The sequence below is a fragment of the Annulohypoxylon maeteangense genome (assembly GCF_022496945.1).
Source record: "Annulohypoxylon maeteangense strain CBS 123835 unplaced genomic scaffold GGS22scaffold_8, whole genome shotgun sequence".
In the NCBI taxonomy this organism is placed as follows: Eukaryota; Fungi; Ascomycota; class Sordariomycetes; order Xylariales; family Hypoxylaceae; genus Annulohypoxylon; species Annulohypoxylon maeteangense.
In genome coordinates, this window is record NW_025953255.1 from 799,039 (window position 1) to 819,716 (window position 20,678).

The 20,678-nt window shown below is 48.4% G+C and overlaps 5 protein-coding genes across 5 annotated transcripts; 2 read left to right on the forward strand and 3 right to left on the reverse strand.

Annotated features, from left to right (window-relative positions):
* Positions 1–2,004: 2,004 nt before the first annotated feature.
* GGS22DRAFT_188454 (uncharacterized protein) lies at positions 2,005–3,591 on the forward strand (the record flags this gene model as incomplete). The annotated part of the gene is made up of 6 exons (XM_047964727.1): positions 2,005–2,164; positions 2,227–2,280; positions 2,341–2,682; positions 2,810–3,024; positions 3,169–3,348; positions 3,415–3,591. 6 exons carry the CDS (start codon positions 2,005–2,007, stop codon positions 3,589–3,591), a joined length of 1,128 nt encoding a protein of 375 aa, XP_047818997.1.
* A 377-nt stretch (positions 3,592–3,968) lies between these two features.
* GGS22DRAFT_188455 (MFS general substrate transporter) lies at positions 3,969–5,940 on the reverse strand (the record flags this gene model as incomplete). Its single annotated transcript, XM_047964728.1, has 2 exons — positions 3,969–4,493; positions 4,879–5,940. 2 exons carry the CDS (start codon positions 5,938–5,940, stop codon positions 3,969–3,971), a joined length of 1,587 nt encoding a protein of 528 aa, XP_047818998.1.
* A 1,573-nt stretch (positions 5,941–7,513) lies between these two features.
* GGS22DRAFT_139677 (uncharacterized protein) lies at positions 7,514–9,063 on the forward strand. The gene is made up of 3 exons (XM_047958692.1): positions 7,514–7,903; positions 7,985–8,205; positions 8,267–9,063. Exons 1-3 carry the CDS (start codon positions 7,730–7,732, stop codon positions 8,742–8,744), a joined length of 873 nt encoding a protein of 290 aa, XP_047818999.1. The 5' UTR covers positions 7,514–7,729; the 3' UTR covers positions 8,745–9,063.
* Positions 9,064–9,072: 9 nt separating this feature from the next.
* GGS22DRAFT_139720 (ribosome biogenesis protein Nop16) lies at positions 9,073–10,302 on the reverse strand. Its single transcript, XM_047958693.1, has 2 exons — positions 9,989–10,302; positions 9,073–9,932 (listed from the first exon to the last, which is right to left on the reverse strand). The coding sequence occupies exons 1-2, from the start codon at positions 10,108–10,110 to the stop codon at positions 9,383–9,385; spliced, it is 672 nt and encodes a 223-aa protein (XP_047819000.1). The 5' UTR covers positions 10,111–10,302; the 3' UTR covers positions 9,073–9,382.
* Positions 10,303–14,153: 3,851 nt separating this feature from the next.
* Positions 14,154–16,770, reverse strand: GGS22DRAFT_200190 (fungal-specific transcription factor domain-containing protein; the record flags this gene model as incomplete). The annotated part of the gene is made up of 2 exons (XM_047966406.1): positions 15,847–16,770; positions 14,154–15,790 (listed from the first exon to the last, which is right to left on the reverse strand). The coding sequence occupies exons 1-2, from the start codon at positions 16,754–16,756 to the stop codon at positions 14,154–14,156; spliced, it is 2,547 nt and encodes an 848-aa protein (XP_047819001.1). The 5' UTR covers positions 16,757–16,770.
* Positions 16,771–20,678: the final 3,908 nt, after the last annotated feature.

The window sequence follows — 20,678 nt, forward strand, 5'->3', positions numbered from 1 at the left end:
TTGCCCTGAGATTCTTGACCCCTTATGTCTGGGAACGCCTCTTCGTCCAAAGGAGCGCTGGGCGCACTCTACTTCTCATGCGTCCTTTACCAAAGTTGGCCTTCATCTCGCTACGAGTGTCATGGATGAACATAGAATGGTGTTCATTAGAGACTCATCAGTAGTACTGTTAGGCCAAAGCCAGAAAGTTAGTCATATCCGGTACATCGATGGTATGTTATTGATAGCTTGATAGTTACCATGTATGTTGGCGAGTTCAGAAGTAATGATGAGGTTTAGAATTCAATCCAGCTTGACTCTAGATGAGAAATTATGGGTTGGGGGAATACCTCTTTAAACATAAATCCGTCAAGTAAAATCATGTAGGTACTAGGGGTACCAAATATGCGCTCCACTACCAACATTGGACAATAATGTTATGCTAGTAACCCCAGCATAACTCGATGATCTCAGACGTGGGGTTATGTGCTTTAGTGATTTATCTTTTCAGGCCACGCTTGGAGCAAATCCCTGTTACAACACCTTCTGATTATAATTGCCGATAGAAACTCAGAGCGAGGAGTCTCCTACTCATCCCCAAGTATTAAATTAAATTAAATCACAAGGAGTAAACCACGTTTTTTAGGGTTCCCTGACCTTGGTGTAGTCGTTAAGGGGCATCTCTTTATCTAACGAATAGATCCACCCTCTGGCAGGGAGTCTCCCATTCCATTAGAGACATACCACCGAGCACTCGTTCTCGAAATCATATCACACGTATGATATGGCAGACCCTCTGATTCGTTCGAACAGAAATTTAGCGTATGAAGCATCTCCTAGTTGATAACTCGAAGTTGTTACGATATTCATCAGGAATAAGTCAAGGTAAATATAGCCTTCCATGGATGATGTCGCATTGGAATGAATTCTAGTGTCACTGATCCCTTCTATATTTCGCGCCACTCACGCGGGGCTTATTTATAGGATGACGGGAAAAAGCTTAGCGCCACCCTCTTTCTCTAGTAGGGTTAGATATAGGGGTCTTAATGGTCCAAGGTAAACCTTCATCATCGTTATTGGGAAGACCCTAATCCTTTTCATCTCAGTTTTTTAAGGGAAGCTTTGTCGTTTTTTTTTACTTATCGCATCTAGAAATAGTGTGATGAATCAATTATACCCCGAGAGTAAGACCTACGTAAAATGAGCCTCGGATATTCCAAGCCACGCCGCCCTAAGCGCACCATGCCGACTTCCATATCCTAATTTGAAGGACAATAGTACTATAGATCGAGGCTATGATCCGTCTCACCGAAAAATTCATGTCGAATAAACCGGGAACTTTGATGTTTGGGTACCTACCTACCTAGTAATTTTAGGTACTAGAGATGGTCTTCTTAATCCAGATTAGTTGACTTCTCATGCTAGATTCATATGTAGGCCGAGACGATGTTACTTATATGAGGCTGGATATGTACATAGTTTGTCCACGTGGTATTCGAAAATCAACGTCGACTGATAATTTACCTGAATTAGTATATGTTGGTTGTTCACGGTCCGTAGAGTGGCACACACCTTCGTGAGCACGGCAGATATCATTGGACAACCCCGATCTGCTCTAAGACGCTAATAATCAAGCAGCGCTCTTTAAGTAGGTCATTTCTGCACAAAACCGACGAGTTTCGTGCCGATGCTCGTCTCTGGCTTCACCGCTCCATTGCGCCTCGCTCTCTATATGCACAGCGTCGAGGCTCTTCCATTACCATCAAATCGCACTACACCAAATTCAAGACACTGGCCGTTTCCTGGGCCTCTTCGGGGGCTAAATTGGCATTGAAGCATATTTTAAGGGTGTTCTCGTTTGAGCGGTCTTGCCAGCACTCATGTCAACGATTGATGCGATGATGTGTCTCGGGGCCTCTAGCTCTGAGCTTCGAAATTTCGATGCACTATTTATACAGGAGATACGTTCCATGCGGCTGAATACAGAAAAAACGATCATTTTATACTTCATCACTATCTCTCATCATGGCACCTTTATCTAATGCTGGCCCGGTTCTCCCATTGAATGAAATTCAATCACACAATAGGAACAGCGTTCCGCCAACGCCAGTTATCCCCTATCACTCTCAACCACCCATGCAACAACCACCTAGCTATTCGGCGATGTTTAATAAAGTTGTGGATGGTAAGTTTGCACATCTAGAATTCCGTTCCTGTTGATTTATATAGCTAACACGCATGGCTTAGCTAGAATACGGGCTGGCTCTGGGTCTTACGAATTTTATACAGATGAGGACGTCCGTAAGTTAGACACTACTTGCTAATAGTCTATAAGGGCAAATTTAGGTTAATGTGCCAAAGAAAATAATTCATCAAAGGGCTGGCCGTCCATGGCAGCTACGCAGGCAGACTTTCCAAATCGCCGCTCCCAGCGTATATTCAGGGCTTCGACACAACAAGTCCTAACTTGGTATCAGCAGAGGATTCACTGCATCGATAACAGACTAGATGAGATGAATTTTGAGGACAGTGAAGCCGAAGGGAAGCCATTGAGATCACTACCTTTCGACCAGAAAAAATTTCTAGCTCGATGTATCCAAGGGGTTGGACATCTACCTCCTGATCTGGGCTCTGGTGAGTTGGATCGCGCGACACAGAGAGATAATCTCATAGAGAGCAAGGAGTCCTTGTTGAGAAGATATTGTGAGTTCTTCCGAAAAAGAACATTCTAATTTGATATCTTCGGCTTGTCAAGAAGCACAACACCTACCCAGTAGCGAAACGGGACGAAAGGCAAACCAACTACCACTAACCAGGAGCAATTTACCAGTTGAGCTCCTTCACAGGAGCTACGATAACATGAAGTTCCCCCGGGTCTCTAGACGAGCGCATCAATCACTTTTCGATCACGTACGAGCATACGACAAGCTAGACAACGAAGCGCTAGCCTTCATGCGCTACATCGACGACTTCATCTCCGACGCGCCGGATCCCATCTTCCAAAAGTTTGAGTCTATTCTATACCCAGAGTCAGAATGGGTAAACGTACGTTCGACTTGACACTTGTTTCCCCGACCCCCTATTTATACCCCTATTCCCACCCCTGTCTCTGTAACCCTTGTGTAACCTATGATACGCGACCCCTTTTCCATCCCAAGAAGTACAGATCTAACACCACACAATCGAAAGGAGACCCTAAAACGCATCTGCTCTATCTTCTGCGGCAACACTTCGCAATCCTCCGAGCCCGGCGATACGCACATGTATTTAAGACTGCGGTCCTTCACGATATTCACCAAAACGCTGCTCGTCCTCAGCTGCCTGTCGCTTGTGGCCATTCCCGTTTCGCTGCTGTATCTCCAAACCCAGGTACGTCCTCTCCCCGAACCGCATTTTCAATAATTCCAACCGCTGACTCCGGTCGCTATCCTATAGTGGTCTCGCGGCGCCTACCTCATCGTCGTCATCATCTCCTCTGGCATTTTCGCCATCATCATGTCCATATTCGAGCCCCGCACTAGCTACATGTTCGTGGGCTTGGCCGCTTACGTCGCCGTGCTCGTCTCATTCATCTCCAACTTGAGTGACTGCGAGTGCACTGTTGCAGTATAGATAACGATGCGAATGGAAGTGACAAATCAATACCGTGTCGTAACTGGCTGGGTTATAAGAGTATATCTGTGTTTTGTATGAGCGAGGATAACGGGACTCGTTTGCTGGCGCCCAATTGCTGTTTGATTTGATAGAGACTGATTGTTAGATGGGAACTCATGATGCACTCAACGTGCTAAGCTGTGAAACGCTCGTTTTGACCTATAGAATTCTGAACTTTTTTCCAAATTTAAGTTAGTTATACCTATCTACCTACCTATTACCTATCGGAAGTGCTTGGTCTTCAATATGACAGATTTAAGACCGCCTAAATTGCATCAGGTTTCGTATAGCTTCCCTAAATCATAAGCAGGCTCTTTTTGCAGCACACAGAACTCTTACTCATTTTCATTCCGAGATAAAGTCGAGTGTAGCTTGTGCTGCTTCATGAATGAGATGCTGATCAATCCTAAGATCACCAACCCCAACATCGCGAACCACACATTCCTAAAGGCTTCCATGAACGAAGCGATAACGCCATCATACCAACCCTCCGGAAGATGCTTCAACTCATCTAGGTCATCCCTAATTCTGTGGATCTCCTCTGCGGCGCCGGGTAAATTGCCGAACCGTTCCCATAGCTGGTTCTTCAGCACATTCTGGTAGATAGCCGACGCTATAGTAATACCGACCGTCCCGCCAACCGATCGGAACGCGTACGTTGCCGATGTGACTGTAGCTTGGTGCGAGTGGTCCACAGCTGCTAGACAAGCTAGTAGCGTGATATTAAGCATGGAACCGTAGCCAGCGCCGAGAAGCAGAAATGCGATCATCAGGGGCCAATCTGGAGAGTCCTCATTGAGAGTCGTGAAGATGACGGCAGAAGCGAGCTGCAGCGATACAGCCAAGATGCCCAAGGCCAACTATTGCAGGGTTAGTTTCATGTAGCGAGTGTATACAATTGCTTACTACGATCATCTCGATCCGGAGGGGTGGCGGAGATAAGTTGGGATTTTTAAGCTTTTTGTACACGCAACCGTGACCGAAAGGGGAACAATGCATATAAATCCCGAGCTTTTAACTTACTACTTCATAATTAGCGTATGCATGGAATACATTACTGGATGAAAGGGAGAATTCGAGAATAAATTCGAAAAGGGGGCTTTGACGTCTTGGGGTGGGTCCTTATCACTTACCATAGCGTCCAGTTTTTTTCATAATCAATCCACTTCCAATCGAGCAGAAGCAGATACCGATAGGAGCGAATAAGATTACTAGGCCAGAGTCCGTAGCTGAGCGTCCGCGCACCTGCATGTAGACGGGAGCGTAGAATAGCGCTATCATGTTTACCATACATAATGCTAGATTCGTCATGCAGGCTGTAAAAACGGTTCTGTCTAAGAGGAGGCGGACCGGGATAACAGGCTGCTTGGCGCGGGATTCCCAGACGACGAAAGCAACGAATGCCACAAGAGACAGTGGCAAGGTTGTCAATGGTAAGGGGTGAGTCCAGGGCACCAGGTTACCTCCGGCGTTCAACCCAAGTAAGAGCAGAACAAGGAAGACTATGAGCGAGAAGGCACCCACGAAGTCGATCCGAGCTAGGTATGATTTCTCTGATACCTTTGGTGGCAACCGGACAAGATAGGCGACTAGACCAGCCGAAATCAAAATTGGAGGGACCTGGATCAAGAAGGCTAGGCGCCACCCCCAGGACGAGCCGTCGTTAACTAGACCCCCGAACACGCCGCCCAGCATCGCTCCGGATCCGTAGCATATGTTCCCTATTCCTTGGATGACGCCTCGATTTCTGAGAGGAACAAGGTCTGTGCCAAGGAAGGTAGTGATCGACATCAAGCCACCACCCCCGATACCAGCGACGACTCTTCCAAGTATCATAACATTGGCGTCCTGTGCCAAGCCGCAGATGAGGTTTCCAGCAGCGAAGAAGATATTACTAAACACGAGGCCGGGGCCTCGGCCGAAGATATCCGTCAGTCTTCCGGATATGGGTTGACACGCCGCGTTCGAGATTAGGTAAGCACTCGCAAGCCACGACAACAGGCTTAAGGAGTGAAACTCGCTGGATATGGGGGCGGATAGCGTGGCGATGATGGTGGAATCGATGGCGCCAAGGAACACTCCCAGCCACCCGGCACAAAGAATGAGCCATAGTTTTACCCCCTTCACTTCTTCGACGATGACAACTTGTTCCTCGTCATTGTGAATTGATGGTGCTTCTTCAGCTGGGAAGATATTCTTATTCTGGTCGCTAAGAAGAGGAGTGGACTCATCAATCCGATCGCGACTGCTTCCGTTTACCGGCAGCGGCGCAACACTATCGTCGGATATATCTTCGATTCCGGTCATATTAGTAATGCTTCTTCTTTGACTTAGACCCCACTCCCATTCACGGAAATGGGCTTAATTAGGTTGCAATAATCGTCTAAAGTCCGGTAATGAGTAGATAACTATAATATTAGTGATAAAAGGGCGAGATTATGATTAGTTAATGTATATGATATTCACCGCGTAGTGAAAAATGAAGATGGCGGGAACTGAGACGGGTTTGATATCTGCCTAGGTAAGCACTTGTCGGAGTTTAGATAGCTCCAAAAAGTCGATTGCGTTATTGGATGACGGCCCGATAATCGGCACGCGACTATCGACTTTTCGGATGCCGCGAACACGGGTATAAATATTTGACAACTTAGAGTTTACTAAATATTTAAAATGAACATAAATAAAAGAGTAAATATGTAGGAGCTTGCTTTCAATCTATGGATTTCATTCCGAGTTTTGTATACTTTCCTAGTATGTCGTGGAACGCTATCATCGTCTTGCACCGAGTCCAAGTCATCGATGATCGGATATTATACCGGTGACATTCCACCAACGGCTGTCACATTCGGGATAGCAGCAGCATCAAGCCGGAAACCAGCGCCGGGTTGCGCAATTTCGGGGTATTGATTCTAGGGCTAATATAAAGTAATGTACAACAGTGACATACTCGTACTTGCCTACTCACAGGCCCGGTCATGTAAGTCAGCGGCTGTACAAGAGGTGGCCTTGATGTGCTACAGAGAGCGAGCGTCGGTATGCTGCATTTCCGTCGATAAGTGGGTAGAACACGAGGGAATGTTCGACCAAGCAGGCTAGAAGGTTGAAGCCAAAAGCCAGGATAGGTCATATTGCATGAAGGCCCATATAAGTGGCGGAAGATAGGCTAAGGTGTCGAGTTAGACGAATACATTCGAAGAGAGTGAGACAACTCCGACGCAATAATTTGAGGGGAATCCCGTTCATATGTAGTGTTTTTTATCGTTGTCTCATTGTTTCCTGCGGTTGTAGCGGGATAAACAAATGATAGATTGGTTATGTTTCTTATTTTTCATTTTTTCGCTTTTAACAGAATAGTGTCTGTCAGGCGGATGTTGTTTCTTCAGTTGCCCAGCTGGAACATCTCTAGGCACAGGAGAGCGCTAACAGTTAAGTCCGGTGCGTAAAATAGTGGCTAAGCACCTAAAGCGAAGTCCAAGAGTGGCGTTGATAGGCTGTGTCTTGCCGCTAATAGGTGACAAGATGCGCTCCAAGACTCTTCTAGGGCTAAATAGCCCCACTTTAGCTGTGGCTGAGCTTAAAAATAGAACATCCCAAGTCTCCCTCCCTATTACATTACGCGCAATCGACATTCATCAGCCCGGGCTCATGTCAGCTAATACGTAACCGTAGTTAGGCAAAAACTTACACAAAATCTTCATATTATCATAATAAACCAACTCCATCGCAATTGGCCTTTCTTTGTCTCTCGTTTCCTTCTTTGAATCGAGTTTCGTACTTTTTGACGATCCGCGACATCGAGTCGACTAGGTATATACGATACAACAAAACACGATATTTCAGTTGAAACTAGCCCAAGCCCTTACTAGCTACTAGGCAAAGTTTCGACAAACCCCATCAGCCGCAAAGCCGCCCCTAAAATACGACTCAGCCTACCTGGCTGTTTTGGTTCTAAGGTTGCTCCCGCAAGCTTCGTGTTACTTCGAGGTAAAACTCTTTTTCATTTAGACGTAAACCTTCCGTCAGCGTTGTCAAACAATCGAACGTCGAACGTCGGACATTAACCTTAAAGTTCTTTCTAGAGCTTAGCCGTTAGAAAATGGCGGCAATCATCGAGAAGTTAGATATCAACCCCGATAAGGTGCCCAACACCAAGCTTGGCCTCCACATCTTCCAGATCATCTTGGGTGTTGTAATATTCATACTCGAGATCGTTTTATTTCGAGCAGATGGTTCAGTCATCAACGGTAATAATGGATGGCCATTCGGTCTGGTACGTAAACACACCCCCTTTCTCCTCCCTTGTGTTTATATGCGACAGTGCACGTGTGCTTACTGGTCTTCCTATAAACAGTGTTTCTTATCCGTCCCGGCCTGGATTTACTTAGCCATGTCACCACGATTCGAGCGAACTCGGAAGATTGCTGAGCCGCATGCGATGGTCGTCCTCGATTCCGTCTTCGCTATCTTCTGGTTATCTGCTTTCGCCAGTCAGGCAGCTTACAACACCGCGAATTCATGTGGAACAGCTTGCGCTGTCAGCAAGGCTATCGTCGGAATAGCCTTCTTCGAAATGTATAGTCCCAACCACCACTTACATCATAGCAATAAACATAACCGCTAACCGTTCATATAGTCTCGCATGGGTTGCGACGACAGCCGTCAGCGTATACACGCTAAGATACTACCGACAGACGGATAGTCTTCCGGGATACGAGAACCTCGGAACGAGCCAGAACATCGACCCAGATAAGGCTGCATTCTCGATGGCGCCCCATGACGAGGAGGCATATGCGCCCGTGCACATGGACGACCATCACGACGAGCACGACCACGATACCCCGTATGACCCGGATTCTTTCGGTGGCCGACTCGAAACCGATACCACATACAGACCGCACAGCACATCTCCCGCTCCCCTCGAGAACCCCTTCGACAACGCATACCGATCACACAGCCATTCGCCGGCGCACAGCGACCCCTACGGCGACCCGTACTCCTCGGTGTCGTCTAGGCCTCAACCTCACATATATGCCCCGCCTGCGGCAGAGGACTATGACGACGACAGACCGGTGCAATTCCCCAGCGCGAACTACGACCGTACGTTGCGTTAGACGGGTTAAGTTGGCGTAGATGGTATCCCGCTGCCGGAATACGCGGTAGCAGCTCGAAGGGGGCATACCTTACGACGGTATACGAATAGTGCCTGCACGAAAGCGGATAAAGTGTCGTTGGGGAGACAGAGTTGGCGGGCCAGTATTTAAAAAACTCACGACGGTTGATTGGTGTTCCGGATACATATTATGCTCGTTATATGGCACTTTAAAAGATACCAGGAATAGTGTCTTGCACGCGGATTGTTGCGATCATTATGTTTGTTTCGATAGTTCTGGTCTGCAAATATATCCATTGAAGATTCTTCTTTTTTTTTCAATGTTTTCTCATCTGGGGTGTCTCGGCTTTCTCTATGGTTGACGTGGCGATGCTCAACTGCGTGGTACTGTACTGCTCTACTAATTACGGATTGTTGTCTAGGCTAGTTCGTAATACATGGGATACACGGGTATTTGGATCTTTGGACGACGGTAGTTAAAGTTGTCAATGATATATCACTTTTTGGCGCTTCCAAGAGCACTTTTGTTGCGAGTCCTGGCTTCTATCAGCCAGAGCAAATCTGAGATCCTATAACGCCTTGCAATGCAATTGTCTCAAAACCCTGAAAGCTGGGTGTAGCCTCCTTTTTAGCCCCTTTTTAAGCAGACGGGCTCTTCAGCTTTTTTATCCTCCGTGCAATATCCGCCTCTGTCTGTTGTCTCGGATTTAACTTCCGATCCCTCGCCATGGCTTTTGTGTCATCGCCATACTTCTCCACGAGTCTTTGCAACCATTCGGCCTCTCTCTTGCTCAGAGTTTTCACTTTCTTAGCTACGGGTCGATTGGCCTGGGTCTCGAGTTCGGGGAAGATCCCGGTGCCGTCCTCCACTTCGTCAATGCCTTCCCATTCCTCGGCCGCTTCCTCGTCTTCCATATCATCGTCGGAATCTAAGTCGTTTAAGGGGTCATTCAATGGGTTCTCCTTCGGCCCTGACCCGTGTAGCACGCGCACGATCCGCCCGTTTTCATCCCGCTCCACGCGCACCTCGCCGATGACGGCGCCGGCTGGCTGGGAGGTAATGGCGAAGGGGTCTGCGGGTTTGGCGGATTTCACTCTGGCGCTGGGCTCTACACCACCTGCCGGCGCCTTCAAGCGGGATACTAGGCCTAGACGGCGGTAGTTTTGTGACGCAGTCTCCTTTTTGTTCCTACATAAGTTTAGTATTAAGTTGTTATTTTTTCCTCTTTGGCTCGTAGAACATACCAGTTCCTCGCCACAGTGTCATTCCCTAGTGGGTTTAGAAGACGCTTCGATTTGTTGGAGGATGGTTGTCGGATGGCGTTGCGAGACGATCGCCTCTTGCGCTTTTGAAGATCCCGACCCATGATTTCGTTTGCTTTCCTCTTATGACTTTAGATATTAGGTTTTCCGCATTAATAGGTATTCGCAAACTTCAATGTTGGAGTCCAATTCAGGTGTAATGTCGCAATGTCGCAATGCTTCTTGGCTTTTACAATCATTTGAAAATTCCACTTTCCACCAAAATTTCTTGCTGATTGGTAAAATGGGACTTTGCGATAAAGTTTGAGATAAGATAACATTTTCGGAAATCTTATCTACACGTGATCTCTTGGCATTATTATCAGATATTAAGCTGTTACCTATAATTGTGTAACACTGGAAAGTTGTTTCTTGCAACATTATTTTTGGAGTCCTTTAATACTCCGTTGGAACTTCGTCAACTTTCGTACAGAAGCACGGGAGAGATAGTCGATACGAGTGAGAATGAGAGAGCGCCCTGGAGCCTTGCGCGGCAAATCTATCTTGCCACATAGCAACATATCAACGCATGTTGGTCGGGCTTGGCGTCCGGTAAGGGCCCTATCTAGTTCGTCCTGTTGCGAGACGCTTCCAACATCTGCCGTCCAACCTGGGGAAGTCTTACGCAAGTACCTATTTATCATGAAATCCGTGAGCTCGAACAGTCGTCGAGCCGCTCGACGGTGGGATGTTTTCTGCTGTCTCCAACCCACCCAACTCCGACTGGGAACGGTAAGGGGTGGCAGTGCAATTCCCGTCCAGTGAGACCTTGATGTTGCACTATTTCCATATTTCTACGAGGGACTGTAACAGAACTTCTCAAGTCCCGAGATGATTCCAAAGATCCCGCACACACACAACTCACGCAACTAACAAAGCCCCCATGTTACGATTCCTGCATAATAGACGTAACTGCTAGTCTGCTCCGGATACGAACCTGTCGTCTCGTTAAGTTGCTTTAAGGCAATCAACCTAGCTAGAATGCTCCACCCCAAATCTCTGATCGATCGCCGACTCCCCCTGTCCAGTAGGCCTTTTGTCATCCGAGAAATGCCAGGGTCCGAACAGGGCCAATCGGCAGCTAGACGAACTTCTGGAACCCGCCGATGCGGCCAAGCCCGCAACTTTGATGCAATGGACCGGCTTTCTGCGCGCAGAGTCGCATAATAGGGCGCACCTTAGTTATAGATGAGGAATAACCCCCGAACTCGAGAGCTTCTCGACTCCGGTCGAGAATCGCGGAGCCACCCCCCCAAAATGGTCCCCTGACTAGCAGATCCGGCGAGCTACTAGAACCCGCGAAGAAGAAGCTAAAATCGTTCAGGATCACACCCATCATCTTTCTATGTACGCTCGCAATTACTACCTGTTGAGCGGGATGCTCGACGATTGACCTGCGGACCCCCTTCTCTAGCTACGGTACTAGCTACGGTACGGCCTTGCTCTACGACGATGTCTCCCTGGCGGAAGATCTCGGATCCCGGAGCACGTCTTGGCCAATAAATCCGCCCTGGGACGATGAATTGGTTGCTTGATTGATCGACTCGATGAACCGTCGCTAGAGTTCTGGGTCGGTTGACGTTTCCCTACGAGAGAGATACCGTAGCTATGTAGGTCCGCCCTCCATGCGATCTGCATCCTATGGAAAATCATCTAGATTTTACCCGGCGCGCGCCGGATAGGATCCTATGGCGGTTCGCACCGGGATAGCGTAAGCAGCATGGAGCTGAAGCCGAATCCGCCAACCAGCAGAGTCGGTTCGCTGGGAAGGCTGGCTGGTTGCCGCGGTCGGTCAGACGACCCGTTCGCAGCTCTCATATAATCGACATATATATCAACAGTGATCAATAGCTGACCGTAGGCGGGTAATCAATGGATCAACCAAAGGGGAGGAGAGGGTAAGCATGCTGACGCGATTTATCTACCGTACCTAGCGTTAGAGCTACGGTAGATCCGTTATTACAGCGGTGGGTCTGACATACCGAGCAAAGGTGACGGACGAAGGTGAGCGACCGCTACGTACCGCACACACAGCTTAGCTGTGCAGCGACGATCATCGTAGGTGTTGGGTGTGATGGCGCCGGCCGACCCCCAGGGAGCAGTGGGGACGGACGATAAGTGGGCAAAAACCAAGCTTCGCTGCCGTCGACTTGGTACATCGCGAAGGGCAGAAGCAGCTAGGGAGAAAAGAGAAAGTAAAATAGCAAAGCCGCACGGGATAGGTACAAACCTCATACAACAGTGTACGCGCCTATCTCTGTGACCTACCTATACATACAGCATACAGTACATGAAATCATGTGTTGCAACTTCTTGGCCCCAGGCTATCACTGACAGCTGCCTAGCTAGCTATAGCTGGATAGATTAGGTTAGGGGGATAAGGCATAGTGTTCCAACAGCTGCGGAACCGTTCTCGAAAGCCTCCTGCTCGTTCTTAGCTCGGTGTCTGATTATCTGCTTCTTTACCCTTTCCCGTCTTACTTATTTCGTATCCAGGTACATATATTGATCTACTAGATCTCTCCGATATCATGTGTCAGAGGTTACTATTACGTCAGTAAGGGTTGGGGGGTTATTGGAATACCTACATACATACCTACTTACATGCCCACATACAAGGTGCAAGTCCCGTTAGCCAGGCTGTGGACCTGTCGCGCCCACGCTCGTTCTTCCTCCCTATTCGGGAAATGTGTGGGGAGTGGGGGTTTTCTTAGTCGATAGGGACGGAGGTAGGAGGCAATAAGAGGCAACTATATCAAGCTTCGCTATTGCTTTAGTGAGATATGTCTAGATCTCGTACTAAGGTTTTAAGGCTTGTAGGCTTGTCTTATAGGAACGGACATATAGCACTTCTATAGCTAAATCGCAAACCTAAAAATCCAGGCGAGATTCCTCCCTCTAGGCGAGCTCCTAGCTCCGACCTCAGGACCTCAGCCTCGGCTTTTCCTGGCGAACGGATAGAGGTATTCACATGTATATTGTTGAGGTTGAAGATATTCTAGCTGTTCTTATTCGCATTCGCTTGGTGGATACGCGCTAGTAAGGTAGATATGTAGCTAGATAGCTTCTGTAAGGTCGAGATATCCTGCCTATCTACTAGCCGATGAATATGTAATAGTTCTATGAGAAAAAAAGATGTGGCTGAGCCGAACTACATACCTCCACTATGAAAACGGTATTTACTAAGTACCAGGTATGAGGGGCGGGCGGGAGAAGGAAAAAAAGATGACCTGCCAGGGAGCAGGGAGGGTGGGAGTACTCCTTCCCGCTCGGTTGACAGAGGGTGGTCGGTTATGGGTGGGTGTGTGGTAGAACATCTGTCTACCTCTACACTAGTCCGCATAGGTGCTTATAATATGCCATTACTAAATACATATATGCTAGCCCAGTTCGTCCATGTATTGGGGGGCCATCTGAGGCGCTATGGCGTGACGTCGGCCACCGGGAGATCTGCTTTGCGTGCTGACAACTGCTCACATGCACCCCCAACCTGGCAGAGGGTGTGGTAAAGGAGGGACGGCATCGGGCGTGTACTAGAAATCACGAGACCAAAGTGACGAACTGCGTTTTGGTACTGGTTTTTTGGGAAATGTTCTCTTTTCTCTGTGTGTGTCTCTTCATCTGCACGAATGTCTCTGTTCACATGTCATGTGCTGCTAAATAGCTACATAGTTGGTAGCTCATTTCTACCACCACCCTTCAAACATGTCTCTCTCCCACACATCCCTTTCCCCACCGGCTCCTCTCTAAACGAACTCCAATTCCACATTTCCTACTTGTCTCGTACAGAACATCTCCCAATGTTGAAAACTAAGCTAAAAAAACAAAGGCCCATAATCCGGATCTCATTCATGTCCGCCGTAACCATAAACCGGGGATATCAACATGCGATATATATAATAGTACAGTCGTGATAAAAGGGGGGGAATGGTAAAATAGAAAACAAAAATGGTGCTAAAAATATACGACAAGAAGGTAAAGGTTGGTAGGTAAAAAAGGGATATAAACCTCTATAATCCAATATGTTCCGGTTCCGTCTCTTTCAAGATTGCCTCCCATTTTTGTGGTACCTAGTATGTAGAATAAAAATGTGCGCGTGGTGTGTATATTAAAACATAATCCACTCCACTTCGACTCCCGGTCCGCCAATGCACTTAGTCCAGTTGAAACATCCGCGTCTCATCCCTAGCTTATTTCCAGGGCTAGTAGGGGGCTCGTAGTACTCGCCGGCCCAGAGTCTCTCCAATACTTCGATGGCGGCTAGGTTGTTCATGTAGCCGCTGCGAGACATGATCTCACGGCATTTGCTGCGCACGATGTTTTGCTGGAGCTCGTTCACACATTCGCTGCCGGCGACGAAGAGAGGCCATAGCAGAAATTTCTCCGCGTTGCTGCCAGCTTCGAGCGAACTTGCGTAGTAGACAACCTGGCTAACTAAGTTGCGGAAGTTGTTGTGAGTCGAAGGCACGTTAGGCGAAGCCAAGCGCTCGGTGTAGAGTAAAGCGGCGTAGCGAAAAGCCTCGGAAAGCCAGTGTAGGTCGCGGACTTGGGTCTGCGTTGCCGAGTTAGGAAGAGACGAGGCTACTCGCTGGGCGTCGAATTCCCAGCTCTGAAGAGCCATGCGGGCGTCTTTCCATTCGCGCCAGAAACTTGAGCGGTGTTCATCATATTGGGGGGAAGAGGAAAGCCCTGTGGATAGAATCTCCTCCTCTTCAAGCTGCGCTGAAAATCCGTTGCCGTCGTAGCGATGATGATTTATGCTGAAAAAATCTCCCATTGATGGAGCTGGTTGTTTGAAAGAATGACCCAACGGAGAACCTATGGGAGAAGAAGACGATGGTGTTCCGACGCGACCAGTAGGTGACGCTAGAACGCTTTGTACGGGGAGGTGTTGTGCTAGAAGGTTTAGACGACCAAGCTTACTAATAGTCTTAAAGAGCTCTCTGTCGCAGCCGACTAAGTTCTCGGCTCCTGGTGGTAGCAGGTTGGCGTCAGGGGGTAGTCCGTAAAATGAGTGGTTGAGTTGCGCCTCGCGGTCGTTGATGCTGGCCGATATCGAGTCAAAATAGGTGAAAATAGCTTCCATCCAGGCAGAGTCGCTGGATCCCTGATATGGGGCGGAACCTCGCATGCTGAGAATCTTCTTAACTCCGGCGAATTGTGTGTGAAACTTCGCAACACCGGACTCAACCATGCGGTAGTGGCAAAGAAGTAGTATTGTGGCCAAAACAGAGTCGTGGCATGATTTAGCGGGATCGTTTAGTTGTTGGTTTAGGAGGTGGACGGCCAAGTTGCGGTGTTGGTGTTCTTCGGACAAGGAGTGGTGATCTGATTGCATATCGGAGAGTCGCTCAGAGCCGTTGCTTTCCGAGTCCCTGGCACGTTGACCAAGACTTAGCCTTCTCTTCATCCTTAGGTTGCACGCGGAGAGGGCACAGATGGCGTGTTGCAGGCTTCGACTGCCAGACGCTAACCGCAGGATGTGGTCTCGGAATGGATTATTCGGCCCATCTACAAGAACCATGGAGGGGCACATAATGTTCTCGTAGTAGTCCATGAAGAATGGCATCTTAGCAATGAGATCAGGGCTAACCTGTATCGACTGGCTCTCGTACGGGAGAGACAGGGCGGAAGCGGCGTCCACGGCGTGGGGTGTTACATCATCATCTCTTGAAATCGAAGGGGCCCAGTGTGAACCATGTGCGGAATGTGGACTGGTGCCATAGGACTCCATCTCAGGGACGCCTGCAAGGAGCTGTCAGTGATCCGAGGCATGGCATTTCGGAACGCTTGATCCTTACTCAGAGTATCGTTGTCCGCGACGAGTCTATGGGCCATCTGCGGCTCGAAGGAGTCATGGTGCGAGCTGAGGCTCGAGCTCGGCTCCGATGGGGCATAGACTAAGCTAGGGCACGATGTTGGGGCTCGTTGGTCGATTAAAATTGCACCGGCGGGGCTTTGGGGGGCGGGTGAGTTCTGGCTCGTGTAGTTATCGTACATGAGCGTTGGGCTGTGTACGAAGGGGATCTCCTCTCTCGTATAAGCGTGTCCTATAGGTGATAAGGTGTAGTCGACGTCGTTTAGTGAGTCCACAGACGATGACAGCGAGTCGCCCATTATGGGGAAGTGGCCCATCGAAGAACTGAACTTCTGATATCTGGACTGCTCGTTGGAGCTCATGCTGCCGCCGTATGTTGGAAGGCCATCCCAACCTCTCTGGGAAGTTGGCGTCGGTTCGCCGTGTGGGAATCTTGAGTAACCCGAATATGCCCCATACGGTGTTGTAGGGACGGACGTGGTGTGATCTCCGCCGATATCGACATCTTCTCGACGAGCCCTGCGCTGCTCCCCTTCCGGGTTATTCCACTGAGCTGAGTTCGTCGCAGAAGTTGCTGCTCGGGCCCTGCTCGCGGCCTTCTTTCCAACAGGCGCAACTGGTGGGGCTTTTGCTATAGGTAGCGAAAGTCCCCTCAGTTTGCCTCGACTCGCCACACCCACCCCCCAGGTCAGTTGAGTCTTGTAGCCGGAGCATTCATTCCCAATCTCGAGACATTGCGAGCAGTATGGCCGCCGCCTATCGCACTTAGTGTTCCTTTTAATACAAGTGAAGCAGTCATCGGCAGCTCCTCCGGCGGGGGCTCTTCTCCGGCGCTTGCGAGCGGCCTGGGCGTCCTTGGACGAATTAGACTGTGGTGGAAGTGAGACTGTCATGTTAGGCTAGGCACTATATCGAAAGAGCAGAGATGTTATGTGTCGTTCTTAGCACATAAGGCAACTCGGCACGACAACGGTCTCGACTCCGGTCTCGACGCAGTATAGAATCTCTTGTCTTTCAAGGAAGGGGAGGTTGACTGGCGTGGGTAAATTGACGTTAATATGGAAAAGATGGATCGTCCAAGCAAGATGTTATATAAACTGCATGGGAAAAAGGCAGACGAGATCGATGGGGGGTGGAACGAATGGGACGACCAGATATAAGATGCGATGCGGTCCTCTATATGAACGAGCACACTACCGTATCGAGTCGTGCTCCCCACCCGCGCTGGGTCGGTACGGGAGAGGTACAACCCTCACCCTCCATGCTCGACCCCTAGTCTAGGGAGGCGATAATATGCATGTAGCAGTCGCAGAAGTAGCCAAACCGCAGACGAGAGAGAGCATGGGTGGGCCCGGCCTATGTGTAGTTTGGGGGTGCCACCGGGGCAGCAAAAGAAGAACGTTGAAAGGTTGGATGTGAGATGACGGGGGAATCTGATTTCGACCCTACCTAGCAGAACCTAGTATGCTAACCTTGTATGCTAAGTATGCTACAGTATGCTACATAGGTAGAGATCGAGGGGAACGGATGGGAACGAATGAGAACGAATGAGAATGAATGAGCTGCTGGACAAGAGCGAGTGGGTCGCCCACTTTCAAGATCAGCGGGATATACCTTCACTGTACAAGCACTTAAGATGTACATACTATTGTACAAGCAAGTTGAGGGACGCTAGAGGAGTGAACGGCGACAGGGGGGCAGGGTATCCCCTGTAGGCTTGAGATGCAATGCAGAACGGGGGGGTGAGGGAACATCGTGGCAGGTACTTTGTAGTTGGTAGCTCTTGCGATTTCAGAAACTACTGTAGGAACAAGGGTCAAGACCGAACGGCGAGTCCTAACGATAACAGGCTTAGCAGACATTTGATCAGTCTGGGGGGGGTTTTTTAGGGAGGAGCCCTGTTGCTACTGTATTCCCTACCTCTTTTCGTATCGCATTCTCTACCTGGTCTGCGATAAACATCGGACGAAATATCGATATTCTTCACGAGAAAACCGAAAGCAAAGGAAGCAAAGAAAAGAAAGAAAAAAAACTCAAATACATACGTGGGTGTTCTACAGTGGAGAAAGAATGATCGTCAGCTCGGCTAGTGAAGGGCTTTCCCGTCTACATGGCGCGCCATCTATGCAGCAGAGGATGACGATGAGAGTGGCTGAAAAGCCTGCATACAGCGCTCGCTGCTTGTGTTACTGAATCGTACAGGGAGCTGGGAAAGTAAACCTCGGTAGGCCTGCGGGATGACCTACGGGATAATAGCGAGTGGGATGTGGATGTAGATGTGGATGGGAAAGCAGAGAAACCAGAAACGAGCACAGCTTAGCACGGAAATGCGCGAGATGCTGTAAACAGCATCGTTCGATTCCGCCTCTTGGCTTATGGGTTAATTTTCCCACATTATCCCACATTTTGCCATCGTTTGAATCCTTAAAGGTTCAATGTTAGAAACTCTTTGTAAGTTGAAGTTATTATTAGTTTGTAAGTTTGACAGTTTGATAGAAGGGGTAATGTGCCGCTTAGCGGTGCATACAACTGATACACATCAGATTAGAGCAGATTCGCCTAGGAATGCTCGAGAATAGGTATGCGCAGTTCCAACACTATGGTCCGATGTACGAGCATCAGTGAGGGATACGTTACAAGTGCTGCTTCAAGGTGCCTCGGCGCGCCTTCGACGTAGCTACTAGGCTGCTATGCTGCTAGGTTGCTAGGTTGCTAGGTACGGTAATGCCGTACAGTTGTGCTAACATTAGAATTAAGAATCCCTAGTTGTTGCGGAAGGATTTTCGATCGGTGCCTTTTTACCCCCCATTTTTTTACCTCCCCCTTCAAAGTTCCCATAAAAAAAGACGCTGTGATCAGGGGATGGTCCTCCCCTAACGCTATCTACCGTACAAAGTACACAAGCGATGCTTTCGCTCTCCGGGACTTTAATTACGTAGGTCGGCATAATAAAGGTAGACCGTGCGACTTATCATTTTATCGATTTATCGATTTACTATTAGATCGATCATCCCTGGAGGCGAGTAACCTGACCGAGGATTTCGAGGATTTTTATTTTTGAGGCGGGGAGTTTCAGGCGGCGCGAAGCCACTATAAGCTTAAAAGGTCAGGTTAACATCCATAGCATCCATAGCATCCATAGCATCATCCATAGCGCACTTAGACACAGATCCACCGTTCTGTCACGCTGGACTTCCGATTTACCGTTCTCCAAGTCAGCTGTACAACAATACAGGATACGCATATATGCCTATGCCTGTATTATATTGGGTTTCTGTCAAGTGAGTACTCAACCCTCCTCAACTCCGTACCGAGACGGAGATATCAAATCATAACGAACGTTTAATTTCATACAGTTTTTTTCTCTTCTTCACAATTATATTATACACATGCTTTCCGACTGGTTATCAACATTTTCTTGTAAATGTTTCCGATACGCCAGATCATAGCCAACAAGCTTTGCAAGCCTTGGCGTGCTCATAGTTGCTTACTGTATGTAACCCATAGAAACGGGCAAGGTAATGTGACGACTCCAATTCCATAGACTGCTCAGTAATTCAAACTACCTATGAGATGTCCTGTCTCAGATGATGATGTTTAGAGGCCTATTACCAAGCAGCATCTATTACCTAACAACCTAACATTTAACCCAAGTAATTGATCATCTACCGGGGTCCCACTCTTCGATCGCATTTCCAAAGTGCCGCAGGGAATAGGGCAAGTAAGCTCTGAATCCGGGGACTAGTATCACTGTATCGCTGCGTACGTCGCTGCGTAACAGAGCATCTATGTTACGCCTGTAACGTCAAATCGCCTCGTCTTGCCTTATACCGCTCAACCCCTTTCTTAGGTAGTATGGTACCTATCATATAATACTTCGATCTTGGGGTCACGGACATTCAAAGAGCGCGTTGGCGCAGAGCGAAGATTTACCTATGGCAGACGACTGCAAACCAGACGAGACTGTTATGTGGATGGCTTTGTAGTTGGGCAGAATCAAACTCAAGCATTAAACGAACGAACCAGCCATTCTATTACTGTGACAAGTGGCCCCCCCTCCTCGCTTATAGACGCCCCTTAGTTTGGCGTTTTCTTTTTTTCTCTCTTTTTTTTTGTCAACTCTACCTACGTAGGGTGGGATTACCGATCGAAACCTGAGGGTTTTTCTTCGTAAGACATATCCTAAAATTCTAAATAATGGAAGATGTCATTTGGGTAAAGAGTGTCTAGTAATTACCTCTCACTCTTCAGCTGACCTCTCAAGTGGCTGCATCATCGCGTGAGGACACGGCTTTAGTATAATCGTGTTTGCTCTTAATTTATGAGATAGCCCTGGAGTGATTTAGATTGGCTCTCGGGGGAGATAACTCTTATTGAAGTCGGACTAATGGTAAGGCTGCGGCGCTACTGCATCTGATAGGTAACTGACCGCGTCGGACATCATCATGTGTAAGCTATAATATTAATCCGAGGTGTGAAGTTCATTTTCACGTAAACTCAGATGAATGGCCGAGAATTAATCAAATATAGGCTACGTGCAACCCATACCTAAGTGCCCAGGGACAGGATGACGAGAGACAGTGCAAGCCTTCAAAGTGCTAGACTCAACGCTAGACTCAACATTGTGGTCGTAAATTATATGGGGTCCATGGCCCATGGTTCTCGTACCACATAGCTACACCATGACCTTGTCGTATTCAAGGTGTTCGCCATAGTAGACAATCATCACGAGATACCCGACGCTCGACTGCCCGGGATAGTCTCACACGGACGACATGCCACATAGATATCTACCTACCTACCTACCTACTAACA